The 12,396-nt window shown below is 44.2% G+C and overlaps 1 protein-coding gene across 1 annotated transcript; it reads right to left on the bottom strand.

Annotated features, from left to right (window-relative positions):
* Positions 1–7,161: 7,161 nt before the first annotated feature.
* Positions 7,162–9,647, bottom strand: PRND (prion like protein doppel). The gene is made up of 2 exons (XM_059896664.1): positions 9,587–9,647; positions 7,162–7,858 (listed from the first exon to the last, which is right to left on the bottom strand). Exon 2 carries the CDS (start codon positions 7,845–7,847, stop codon positions 7,311–7,313), a length of 537 nt encoding a protein of 178 aa, XP_059752647.1. The 5' UTR covers positions 7,848–7,858; positions 9,587–9,647; the 3' UTR covers positions 7,162–7,310.
* Between the last annotated feature and the right edge of the window lie 2,749 nt (positions 9,648–12,396).

The raw sequence follows: 12,396 nt of genomic DNA, 5'->3' as shown, positions 1-12,396 counted from the left end.
AGGAACTCAACAAATGTTTGTTGAATGAAGGCATGGATGAAACCACAAAATGTCCAAGATAAAGCAAAGAAGGACATTAGCTAAAATGTTAAACATAAGTTAGGAGCTGAGCTAGTGCCCAGAGGAAAATTATCTGTAACTCTAAGTAAAAGCCATCTGCTAAGGCAGAGGGCCAGTGGCCTTGAAATATAGATGTGGGGACCCCACAGACAGGCTCAGGTCCTGCCCTGAGAGTCTGGCAGCTGGACTTATGGAAACTTCCATCTGCACAGGTCAGTCTCCTCTTAGCTGAGAAGGGGCAGTTTCGCAGACCACACTACGTTTGAAATTCCCGAAGGAACTTTTTAGAATCTGCTCTTGTGACAATAAGCCCAGAAAAGCTCTTTAACTTTGGGTGGGTGGGGGCCCTCTCCACTTTGGCTATGCCATGTGGGCCAAAATCTGAGGGAAATCCACCAACCCTTTACCTCCTGCTCGCCTTTACTTTTTTCTCCAGGGGGACAGGTGATGATGTTGTTTGGTTTAGGCATGAGGAGGGATAAATGACTTTTATGAGATTCTAAAGGGGTTCTGGAACCAATTCCAGTGTGTGTTTTTGTGGGTGGGCAGATTTCCCCACACATCCAAGCAATTCTCTGACACCAACTGGGTGCCATACATAATTCAACTCATTTCTGACAGTATCTGCCTGGAGATAGAGTCAGATCCCACAAGTTAAGGGTTCAGTCCTACAAGACTGCCTGCTCCCCACCCTCATTTCAGATACCAATCTGAAGTCCAGGCTGTCACTTATGCTTCTAACTGACCTGAGGCAATAGATCTGAGGTTCCAACGACCCCCTCCTTGGGCTCGATTAATTTACCTAAGTGGCTCACAGAACTTGGAGAAACATTTTACTTACTAGATTACCAGTTTATTACAAAACAATATGACTCAAGAACAGCCAGATGGAAGAGAGGGCAAGGCAAGGGATGGGGAAAGAGTGCAGAGCTTTCATGTCCTCTCTGAGTGCAACCATGCTCCTTAAGTCTCCACATGTTCACCAACAAGGAAGCTCCAAACCCATCCTTTGAGGTTTTTATGGAGAATTCATTACATAGGGAAGGTTGATTAACTCACTGACACTTGGTAATTGATTCAACATCCAGGCCCCTCCCTTCCCCAGAAATTAGGGGCTGGGACTGAAAGTTCCAAACCTCAATTCAAAGTTAGTTCCCCTGGCAACCAGCCCCCATTCTTAGGTGCTTTCCAAAAGTCACTACATTAACATAAATCCAGTAGTTGTGGAAAGGGGCTTGTCATTAATAACAAGACACCCATTTCACCTTTATGGCTTTGAAGTGATTTCAGGAACTGAGGAAAGAGACCTAGTATTATGACAAAATTGTTCTAATCCCATTGTTCTAACCCCTTAGGCAATTCCAATGGTTTGGGCAACTGTGAACCAGGAACCATGGATGAAGACCAAATATATATGAGAAATGGATTTGGTCATCTGAATGACCAGAATATGACCAAATATACTGATACAAAAAAGGCAGCAGGCCCCAAATGGAGTCACCTGTACTAAGCCAATGTCACCAAATTGAGACTTAGTACCTAAATTAATTACAATTTCAACCTCTCCTAGGAGTGGACTCTTAAACCAGTCAGTCTGGAATTACCTGGTCAGCACTAGTAAGGTAATCTGCCTGTTAGACCCCTGCTATCCCCTAAAGGAAGGTGACCTTGCCACAAACAATCCGCTCTTTGCTAGTAACTTCCTTTTCCCACCCCCTTCTGTAAATAAACGTCTTCCATTTTGTACAGATCTTTGGAGCTCCTCTCTATCTGCTAGATTGGATACTGCTTGATTCAAAATGATTTTTGCTCAAATAAACTCAAAAATTTTAACATACCTCAGTTTATCTTTTAACAATATATTTCCTATAAACCACAATATTACAGATACTATAAGGTCCTTCATTTTGTTCTTGATTGCTAAGTAAACTTGAGTCAAAACAGCCAGTTAAAAAAATTAGAAACCTGAATTATGGATTTGGAAATTCAAGGAGAAATTCAAGTGTTCAAGGAGAACACGACTGATATGGGTCCTGCCTAACCAGGACCTTACCCTGGACCCTTCCCTCCGCTTAGTCCTTGAACATCTCTCTCCTTGGTGTTGAACCTTGTTTCTTGAGCCCAAAGCCCTGTTGGATGCTGATGTCACCTCTGATGAGCCTGAGTGAGTAATTCTCCCCATGGATGGTGTCGACTGAAAAAAAAAGTACAATGTGAGAGCTGTGAGTTAAGTTTTATTTGGGGCAAAATGAGGACTATAGCCCAGGAGATAGCATCTCAGAGAGCTCTGAGGAACTGCTCCAAAGAGGTAGTGGGGGAGGTCAGTATACTTGTGATTTTGGTGAAGGGGGTACGTGCAATCAAGCACACATTTTGGCAGAAGTTTGCTGTTAGTCATGAGAAGCAGATGTCACTTTAGTGATTTTAGTTCTTTTCTAGATATGAGGAGATGGAAGAATTTGGGCTCATAAAATCTTCTCCTGAAAATATCTAACTATCTGAAGGCCCGTTCTGCCAGTTTCTCCCAGAGCACAGAGTGCCTCATTCCTGATCTCCGCCCTGAACTCCTTTCAGGGTGTGTTGAAGGTCAGCAACTGCAGTGGCTAGTGACTTAATCCTTGTAGAGGCAGATAGCAAGTGACAATTTTTAGTTGGCAATGGTCTTCTCCTAGCAGTCCCCCCAACCCCCCAAACCTCTCACCCTCACCCACCTCCATCTATCCAGGGAGACCAGCTGTGTTAGGTCCTCTGGCCCTGACCTGTTTCCAGCTTCCTTGAGTTCCTTTCTGGCTTTCTGCCAACTTCTTTGTATAATTTAAGGCCAAGCCTATTGGAGTTAAAACAATTTGTATTGTTTAAGACGGCAGTGCTTTCCCACAGAAAGATTTGGGAATTCCAAGGGAAGACCAGGGGGAGGGTGGATGAATGGAGATAAGAAATTCAGACCAGATAAAGGGAAGCATCTTGGAGATGTAGTGACACTTAGGTATTGGAGGATAAGCTTTTTTGGGGGGTCAGCTCTGGCCTGGGTGCAGCTGCCAGGAAGGTCCTTTTGGAAATGGGGTGGTCAGTCTGAGGCCTCTCATGGGCCCAGGGGAAGGCTCCCATTTGCCAAGGGAAGCAGTTGAGTCTGTTTTTCTGGAGCAGGCTTTTGATGGGATGGGCTAAGAGATGTCTCAAAAACATAGCACCTTATTTCCATTTTGCAGGTGTCTGTTGTTCCCAGTAGCATGGAAGTGTGGCTCCCTTCTCTTCCACCAGGGAAGCTGGGTGCCCAACTGACACGGGGTCTCCTACCAGCAGCGAGGATAAGAGAAGAATGAGCCCTGTGCTGTGTCTGACTGCATGGCCTTGGGGCAGAAAATGTGAACACACAGGTGCTGTCCTGAGCTGGGCTTGTCAGAGGTCTGCTCTTCAACTGAGCAGCACCTGAACTTTCAACTGGGGAAACTGAAACTTGTCATGATGCCACATCTGTGTAAGTCTTCTTGATTACTCACCTGGCATGTATGGTCTGCACATGTGTTACCACTGCCTGCATGTGGGCACGTAGGCCCCACTGTCAGCATTTCAGGTGAGACCCTGGCAGACTCCAGAATGTGCCACAGAGCAACACATCGGCATCTTAGGGCATCCCTGTCCAGCCATATACAGCACATGAAGAAAAGGTAGAGATGAAAGATGTGACCAAACCGAAGATGCAAAGTAAGGCCAAGGGTCCACTTTGGGCCACTGCCCAAAGCCAGTCACTTGTTATCAGAAAGCTTGAGGTAGGGAGTGTGGGCAGCTCAAGACAAACCCATGGCACTACCTGGGACACACCTCGTTAGGACCAGAGGGTGGGGTTTCTGAATATTGCCAGTCACATCCTAAGCCAGGTGGCGTGTGAGGGGCTCCAGGGGGATGCTGATTGTCTGCCCAGACAACTCAGAGGAAAAGAGTAGTGTGGGCTATTTACACTGTGTGCTTGATTCCTGCTTCTTCTGATTTTTATGACCTAGAGAGCATTCTTGCTGGAATGCAGATACTTGCATTTCTTATTTTACTGCAAATTAATAAAAAGGCCACGACGAAACATCACACTATGCCTCCCCTGACTGTTGGGGAGTGTGGAGTTGTGCAAGCATACCACTCTCTGAGCCGGAAACCTGCACACGTTCCGCCTGCTTTCCAGATGTTTTGGGCTGAGGACCAGGTGTAGGATGGAAATTGCTAACAGCTTTAGAATTTTCAAATGGTCTCTATGGTCAGAAATTAGTTGGGAAGCTTTAGGTGTGTCGTGTGCAAAGTAGAGAAGATGCTCAAGCACCATTTGTGGAAAAGGCAGTTGCTCTTACTTAAATGAAACTCTTACATGTTAGCACCATACATGGCAGGGGGATTGCGAATTGCTCCAGCTATGCAGGAACATAATCTAGTCATGTCTAGAAAAATTTAAATTACACACAGCTTTGTTCCGGAAATTTTCACGTGTAACTCTATTCCATGGAAATAAAAGTAACAGACTACAAAGTTGTCTGTACAAGGATGTTTACTGTTTTCAGTGGTGAAAAACTGGAAACAAACTGAAGGTCTGTCAACAAGGAAATGATTAAATCAATCCTGGTCTATTCCATGGTATGGAATATTATGTAGCATTCTAAAAGGACAGGTTAACTAACTAGGTAGCTCTTGCACTGGAGCAAGGGTCATGACGCAGCGTTAGAGAGGCAAATTGCAGAGCATTAAATGTGAGGTGTATGATTACAGTATTTTTAAAAGGAGTAATCAAACAAAAAACTCTGTCCTATATATCTGAGCACAAGGAAAGCGTGGAGGCTACATCTCAGGCAGGAAGGAGGGTGGGTTGGGGAAGGCAGAGGGGGAGGGAAGAAACCCCAAATCATAGAAAATGAAAAAAGCATAAAGTTGAGCAAAAATTTAGAATACACAAGCTCACTTACATTATTATTGCAAATATGTACATTTGTATATGCAAATGGTAAGGACTAGGAGGTTATAGGGCAAAATGAGAACACTGACAATCAGATGCTGGGACTGTGGGCAATGTTTTGTTTTGGATTTCTGTTGTAATTTTAGTGTCACTTTTACAATAAACTTACATTAAAAAAATGAATGCTCAGAAAGGAGAAGAAATCAGTGGTTGGTGAAATTATTCACATTTAAAATGACTCTATCAAGAATAATTCAGAAATCCTTCATAGTCTTGTCCATAGTAGGCACCTGACAACCCTTTGCTAAAGTGAAAACTAGACTCACAAAGCCTTGACTTGATCTCATAATTCATAAACATGAACAAGGATGTTCAAACACATACGGAGTCAATTAAAAGTTCCTTAAATAAATTTTGCATTTGAATCACTATATACCAATTCACTATATGCCCACTTAAATCTGGTTTCTGGAACTATTAATGAAATGAGAAAAGACAGGAATTATAGAAAATGTACTACATCATGGCCTGAGTGTTTTCACATAAGTAATGAAGTCATTTTGCTTATGAGGCTGTGTGTGCCCTTGTAATTAAACTCAGGAGAGCCGGGACTTGAAATGTCAACATCAGCCTATAAGTACTTGTTCTTTCTGTTTTTATTGCTATTGTTATTATTAAAAAATTGACATGTAGGAAATAACCTGTATGTGTTCTGGACTTTAGTCTTGGCCTCTGATCTAGAACTCAGCAGGACTGTGGAAGGTGAGCACCGTGCTAGCAGCACGAGAGCCACGGAGGTGGGCGTTCCTCATGTGCTGTCAGGAGTGTGCGGCGGGTCCCCGTACACCCTGGGGAAGGTGCTCCACTGGGCTGCCTGGCCCCCAAGTCCTCCACCCGTTTTCTATGTTAAAACCTTCCAAATGTATCCTTGCAAAGAACACTGATTAGCAGTGGAGGCTCAGAACATGAGGTACCATTGTCAACACTCACGTTTTAAAATACTTAGGATAGATTGTCTGACAAGGCGCATTTTTTCAACCTTACAGACAACTGATAATATTCAGCAACTTTTATCTCCGAATACGGTTCAACAACTCTTGGGGGTGGTCTCTGAGCATACTCCCAGAGGGCCTGTGGGGCATCTTTTAGAGCATTAGATTCATTATTCTTATTTAAACTGTATTCATATTTTGTTATATATACATAGTTTAACTAATGATAAGAAGAGGTGTATCTGCTCTTGATTGTGGCATGCATGAATTCTTGTTCTTCCTAAAGACATAGTTTCTTTTTAACCTTTCTGTCAAGGCATTGTTTTTTTGAAGCTGTAAGTGATTCACAGAAATGATGGCTCCTTGCCAAAGTGGCAGTAAAAGAACGGCTAGAGATTTTATCGAGTACCTGTATAAAGGGAGTATATTTAAAGATGCTCATATGCATGTACCTAAAAACATGCACACAGGGTTGGGGGAACATTAGAAAGCAAACATGCTATTTAGAAATAGTTTCTTAAACACATGGACTATTTCAGAGATGAGAATAGAAAGTACTTATCCTTCTTGAGAAAGAACATATTTGAGCCATAGGCACATCCTGCGAGTAGATCTAGTCTACTCTGAGAATCAGCTTGGCAGTACTTCAAGGAAAGGAAATATGGGCTTACAAGGAAATACGGGCTTTTGTCTAGCTTTTGTTTTTATTTTAGTTTAATTCCTTTATTATATCTTACTTTAATTAGACTAATTAATCAACTTCCATGTAATAAGGTATCAAATACATGGCCATCAGCATCAGTCTTTTCATATTTCCAAAAGTGGGACTGTACAGAGCAGCAAATCTGGGGTTAGACAAGCCAGGGTTGAATTATGGTTATGACACTTTCTAGCTACTTTACTACTTTACTTCTTGGAGCTTCAGTTTCCTCATCTATGCAATGGGAATAACACCAACCTCTAAGAGTTGTTGGGAAGTATTGTGGAGTGCTTGGCACAGTCCCTTGTGCATTCTTTTATCTGCTTACCAAATATTTATTGCATGATATGGTGTGCCAGATGCTCCACTGGAGCTGAGAATGCAGTGATGAACAAGCCACCCTCAGGTAGAGCCTGGAGAGAATTGATGCCCACACATTTATCAAATACAAACAAGAACCTGAGTGAATACTTGGGAGTGTTATTTGAAGTGCTGAAGAATTAATCACTGCTCTTTGGTACCTTCAGAACATGTGGGGGTTTGGGGCTTGGGGAGAAGAACTGGGATAACTCCCTCATGGTTTGCTTACCCACTCATCTCTGTGGCTACCAGCCTGCTTGCAAGCTTACTTCACAATAAACCAGATGAAAACCAGCAGGCAGAGCATCATGGGCTGGTCCAGAGTGACCTGAAGTCCTGCTCCCCTTTCCAACCAAAAATCACACTGCTTTATGGAGCAGAGCTCCCTGATCAGCCGCCACAGGACCCGCTGGTAAAGCTTGTTGTCTTGTTTCTCGTGGGACAGTTCCTCCTGGTTCACCGCCTGGGTGGCATTGATGCAGCTGGTGACAAACTTCTCCTTGGTGACGTTGGCCTCAGAGCAGCCATTGTAATGGATCCCATCAGGGAACTGCCAATAGTTGGCCTCGTAGTACCTATTGCCCTCAGCTCCAAAGTCGATATCCAGCTTTCGGCCTTGCTTGATGAAGGCCCCTGGGCGGATCTCTGCAGTGTGGACCTCCGTGACCTGGGAGGTACTTGGCAAGGCCTTCCGGTTCCACTTGATTCTGTGCTTAATGCCTCTCGCCTTGACTGAGGACAGCTGGCTGAAGAGCAGGACACAGACAATGGCCAACCAGCATCCACCCAGATGTTTTCTCATTGTGTCAGAATCTGCAACAGAAAAGGCCGGAGCAGTTAACTTCCCCATTGGGGTCCCCAGTCTCCCCTGCGCCCTCCCGCATGTAGGAGATTCTATGAGAGGAATAGCATTTTTGCACCCTTTACATTTTTCTGTAAACATAATTGTTTTCCCAGGCTTGGGCTGCACAGGGTTAAGTTAATTCAATACCAAGTGTCTTGCTTTTGCCTGGAATTACATCAATTCAGGACAGTGATCTTGGTTTTCTCAGACAGATCAGAAGCTGCAATGGGCAACTTGATTATTCATGGATATCCTTTCCAGTCTTACCCTGGGGACCGTGTGACCCCACCCTCCCCCCTCAACTAGTTTATTATTGCACTTACTACGTGCCAGCCACTGACATTGCCTAACATTAATTCTCACATGGGGTAGGTACATTATTACCCCCACTTTATAAAAGTTGTACTGGGATTCAGAGAAGTTAAGTAATTTACCCAAGGCCACACAATAGTGGGTGGCAGATTTGAATCCAGCTCTGTCTGATGCTGTTCCCATGTGCCCACTTGCCATGCCCCACTGCCCTTCTGGGCTGCTGGAGCGGATGGTGCTTGAATTTTGTGCTTTTGACTCACTGGGCATGAAGGGCAGCTCCGATAGCCCCTAAGCTAAGTGAATAGCAGGGCCTGTGAGGAATTTCAGAGGAAATGAGATGACAGGGAAGACAAGAGGGCTTGGGGAAGCACTGAGAGTCAAGGCGGCCCCAGGGCATCTGAAAGGCTGTTGATGACCTCAGGAAATAGCCCTCCCCCTTAAGCCCCCCAATCTGGTAGTTCGTCACATCTGGTTCCTGAACTTACAATAGCTATTGTGGAAATCCACCTCTCAAGGTCAACTGTTCAAGGCACTCCAGCACCTGGACCTTTGTCCATGTGGATCAGGGATACAGGAAGAGTTACTACAGCAGAGCATGCTTAAGCTATCTTCTAGAAGAAGATTTACTGTGTCCACGAGTACCAGAGCTGGTGGAGGTTGAAAAGTTAGCTTGCTTAGGCCCTAACACATCCTCCCTGCAGTATTCCTAAAAGTGATTAGTACTTCTCTGTTAAAATGTTCAACTCTAGTGTGACACTGGTTCTTATACAGAAAAAGAGGCAAAATGCAACCTAAGTGCACACCCAGGTTCCTCTGGACTCTTGCAAAGAGACCTCTGCTGACTTCTCTTTACTTGCAGGCATCACCTAGTCACTGCCCCAGGGTGGGTGCAAGTGTGCCAGGCAGCAGCCTGAGCACCCAGGCTTCCAGTATCCACCCCTCACTTTCCCCCAATCACAGTGAGCTAAGATGAACTTTTTCCAAAGAGATCCAAGCATGAAGCAAACATTCATTTATCTCCTAAACAGGGGCCACACCCATGGTAGGAGAAATCTTAAATAACAGTAATAATATAAATTATGGATGCATCAAATTAAAAAATAAAAGCATAGTGATCTTGAGAAAGAAATTAGTCTTCAGAGGCAAGGACTTAAAAGCAAAAGAAAATCCCAACCAGCCAACCCTAAACTAGCATTTTATTGTAGGACCAAAACATAGGCAAGAACACCAGTGATGTCTGAACATTCTCACAAGTGTCCCCAGACGTGGGACCCATCCCAGGAGGTGAGAGTAAAGAAATCACTGCATGGTTTACAGTCTGATTAAAAATGAACAACCCTGGCCACAAAAATGGAATGCACACGCAAACTCTGCCCCCCGCATACCTTGGGATTTCTCTGGGAGTACGGTGCACCTCTGGAGCCACGGGCGCACTGTCGTCTTGCACACCTCCTGCACACACTCCTGGGCCTGCCCAGCTATGTAGGAGCTGCAGGGGGAGGTGCATTCCTGTTGCTTTCCAAATATGGGAGCCCTTCCCTCCCTGGCATGACCAATCAGGGGTTCCCGAGTGCTTCTTTGCCTTGAGACAGATGGACCCTTTCATTACTCTTTACTAATAAACACCATGTGAAGAACTTGATGAAGTCCAGAAAGATTTGAGAGGTACCTTTTATTTATCTAAGTTATTTATTAAAAATATTTTATACTTACTATTTCTGGTTGATTATAAAGGATATAAATGAACAGCCAGATGAAGAGGTACATAGGGCAGGTCTGGAAGGATTCCAAGTACAGGAGTTCTCATGGAGTTTGGGGTACACAACTCTCCCCGAATGTGAGTGAATTCACCAACCTGGAAGCTCTTTGAACCCCATGCCAGAAACTGGGAACAAACCAAATATAATAAAAAGATGCTCCTCTCACCCCTATCACTCAGGAAATGACAGTTATAGGAGCTCTGTGCCAGGAACTGGGGATGAAGATCAAATATGTATTTCTTATTATATCACAGTGTCACAGCTGTACAGATGAGTGGCTGCATCTGTCCAAGGAGTCTGGCTAGGGCTATTTTTAAGACATATTTGGAGAGGTGCCTTTTAGATTGAAATGAAAAGTGTTAGAAGGAAAATGTTTTTCCTTCAATATCTACAAGAGGGTGCTTTAAACAAGTCTTGCTGGATATACATACTGTCCTGAACCTAAAGACCAGTTTCAGAAGCCAAGGGGCCTTTGCTGGGCAGCCTCTGTGGGAAGGGTCAGGTTGTGAAGAGGGAGAGAAACCAGCTGGACCACATGACCCACAGCCCGGACCCACAGGGAGTGAGGGACCAGTTTTCTTGGAGGAGCTTCCATGGAAAAGCAGGGCTAATGTTGGGTGGAAGATAAATGAGAGGACTCTCCAGGACTTTGAGTTGCTGGGCCCGTGAGGAAATGCTTGAAACAATGAATTATTCAAAAGGCCGAGTTGAAGGTTTATGGAAACCCAGGGGACAGAGACAGAGGAAGACGAAACCCACACCGTTCAAAGATGGTGCGGGCTGGGAGCGGATTTCCTCAGAGTGTCTCCCTCTCTAGTGGTGCCCAAACCTAGCTGGGAGGGAGCCAGAGGATCTGCCTTTCTTGGCACGAGGGGCTGTGCATAGTTATCGGGTGAACACACAGAAGGGACTAAGGTGTCCGTGTTACAATCATCACTGCAACGCCAAATCAAAAGTGAATTCTGGAGGTGCGATTGGAGTGAGATTTACCTGTAAATGGAATATGATCTTTGCCCTGAATATGACCCTACCAATGGTTTCCAAATTCACTTCAAAGCCCTCTTTCAAACCACATTAAGCTGTTGCTTCTGGGATGACCAGCAGATGACGCCAGAAGAGTTTACAAAGACTTTTCACCCTGGAGGAGGGAAACCCCAAATTGAATGCTGTCCCTGCAGGGCTTCCTCTGCTCTAGGTGGATTTTTGGCCTCCACATGGGCCTTTCTTTCTCCCCTGCTTCTACTTTTAAAATTTAAAATTTATCTGATTTTCCTCTCTTAAAAAAAAAAAAAAAAAAACCTTTTCATTTTCCTTCTAGAATCATAAACATTTTGGTTTTGTGAACATACACATACACACACTATTAGTAGTAGAAACTTAGTACAAACTATTTGCAAAATGCAGAAGAAAGGAAGAAAAAGACTCTCAATATTTTGCTACCTCCAGAGACAAGGGTCAGTACATGTTTGTTCAACATAATAGATGCTTAGGGTAATAATTAGGTTTGGGATGTTTAGAGCTGGAAAGGACTCAGAATCCTCTAGTGCAGCTCCTTCACACTATAAGGTCATGGGGCCCAGATAGGCCCAAGGTCACACAGCCAGGAGGACCCTGCAGATCCATTGCCCTGTTCTGTACTCTGTGTACTGTCCACCCTGCCTGTCCCCATCTGGTGCAGTCACCTCCATGTCCCCGCCCCTCCAGGCCCTCTTCATTCCCCTTCTTTCTATGGCCTTCCAAAGGAGGACTTTGCCCACAGTGTAGTGGGAGGTTGGTTTAGAGCTGATGAGGCTGCAGATTCCTCCTGTTAGTGAACAAAAGACTGTTCTCAGAGGCACAGAAGAGTGTAGAGGGCTGTGAAATGTTTGAGAAGATGGGAGGAGCTCTGGAAGCTGCAAACAAGCAAGAAAACTGTTAACCAGATGCAGAGAGTACAGAACTGCTCCAACCCTGCCTGGCACCTGGCTCTCGCCTGTAAAGATGAACAAACAGCCAAGGAAATAGTGAGACAACATTAGTTTCTTCAAATGAGCTGAGATGCCAGAGCTGAGTGAATTGTGTCTTCTGGCATCGATAATTATATTAGGAAAATAATTGAATGTAGATGGCCTTTGAGAAAACTGGGAGAATGAGACTGATCCACAGTGTTGGGTGCTACATGATGCAAAGGACTGTGACATATTTCTCTCCAACATGAATAATAGAAAATTATGTGGATTAGAAAAAAAGCAACAGGGAAAGACTGAGTTCTAGAATGCATGAATGGATCATTATTATAGCAATTCCTTGTTTGATTAGATCTTGGACCTTTCTGAAATCATTTAGAAATAAATAAATTAATCGTTAAGATAGGAGATGTGATGGCAAAACAACTGTATCCAGAAAGGTTAGTGTGTGGGAAGATCACCTACCATATCTTGGCTTCTTGAAGATTT

This window comes from Balaenoptera ricei, chromosome 15 (genome assembly GCF_028023285.1).
Source record: "Balaenoptera ricei isolate mBalRic1 chromosome 15, mBalRic1.hap2, whole genome shotgun sequence".
Lineage (NCBI taxonomy): Eukaryota > Metazoa > Chordata > Mammalia > Artiodactyla > Balaenopteridae > Balaenoptera > Balaenoptera ricei.
The sequence above is the reverse complement of the archived record's forward strand: the minus strand, read 5'-3'. Positions and strand labels throughout refer to the sequence as shown.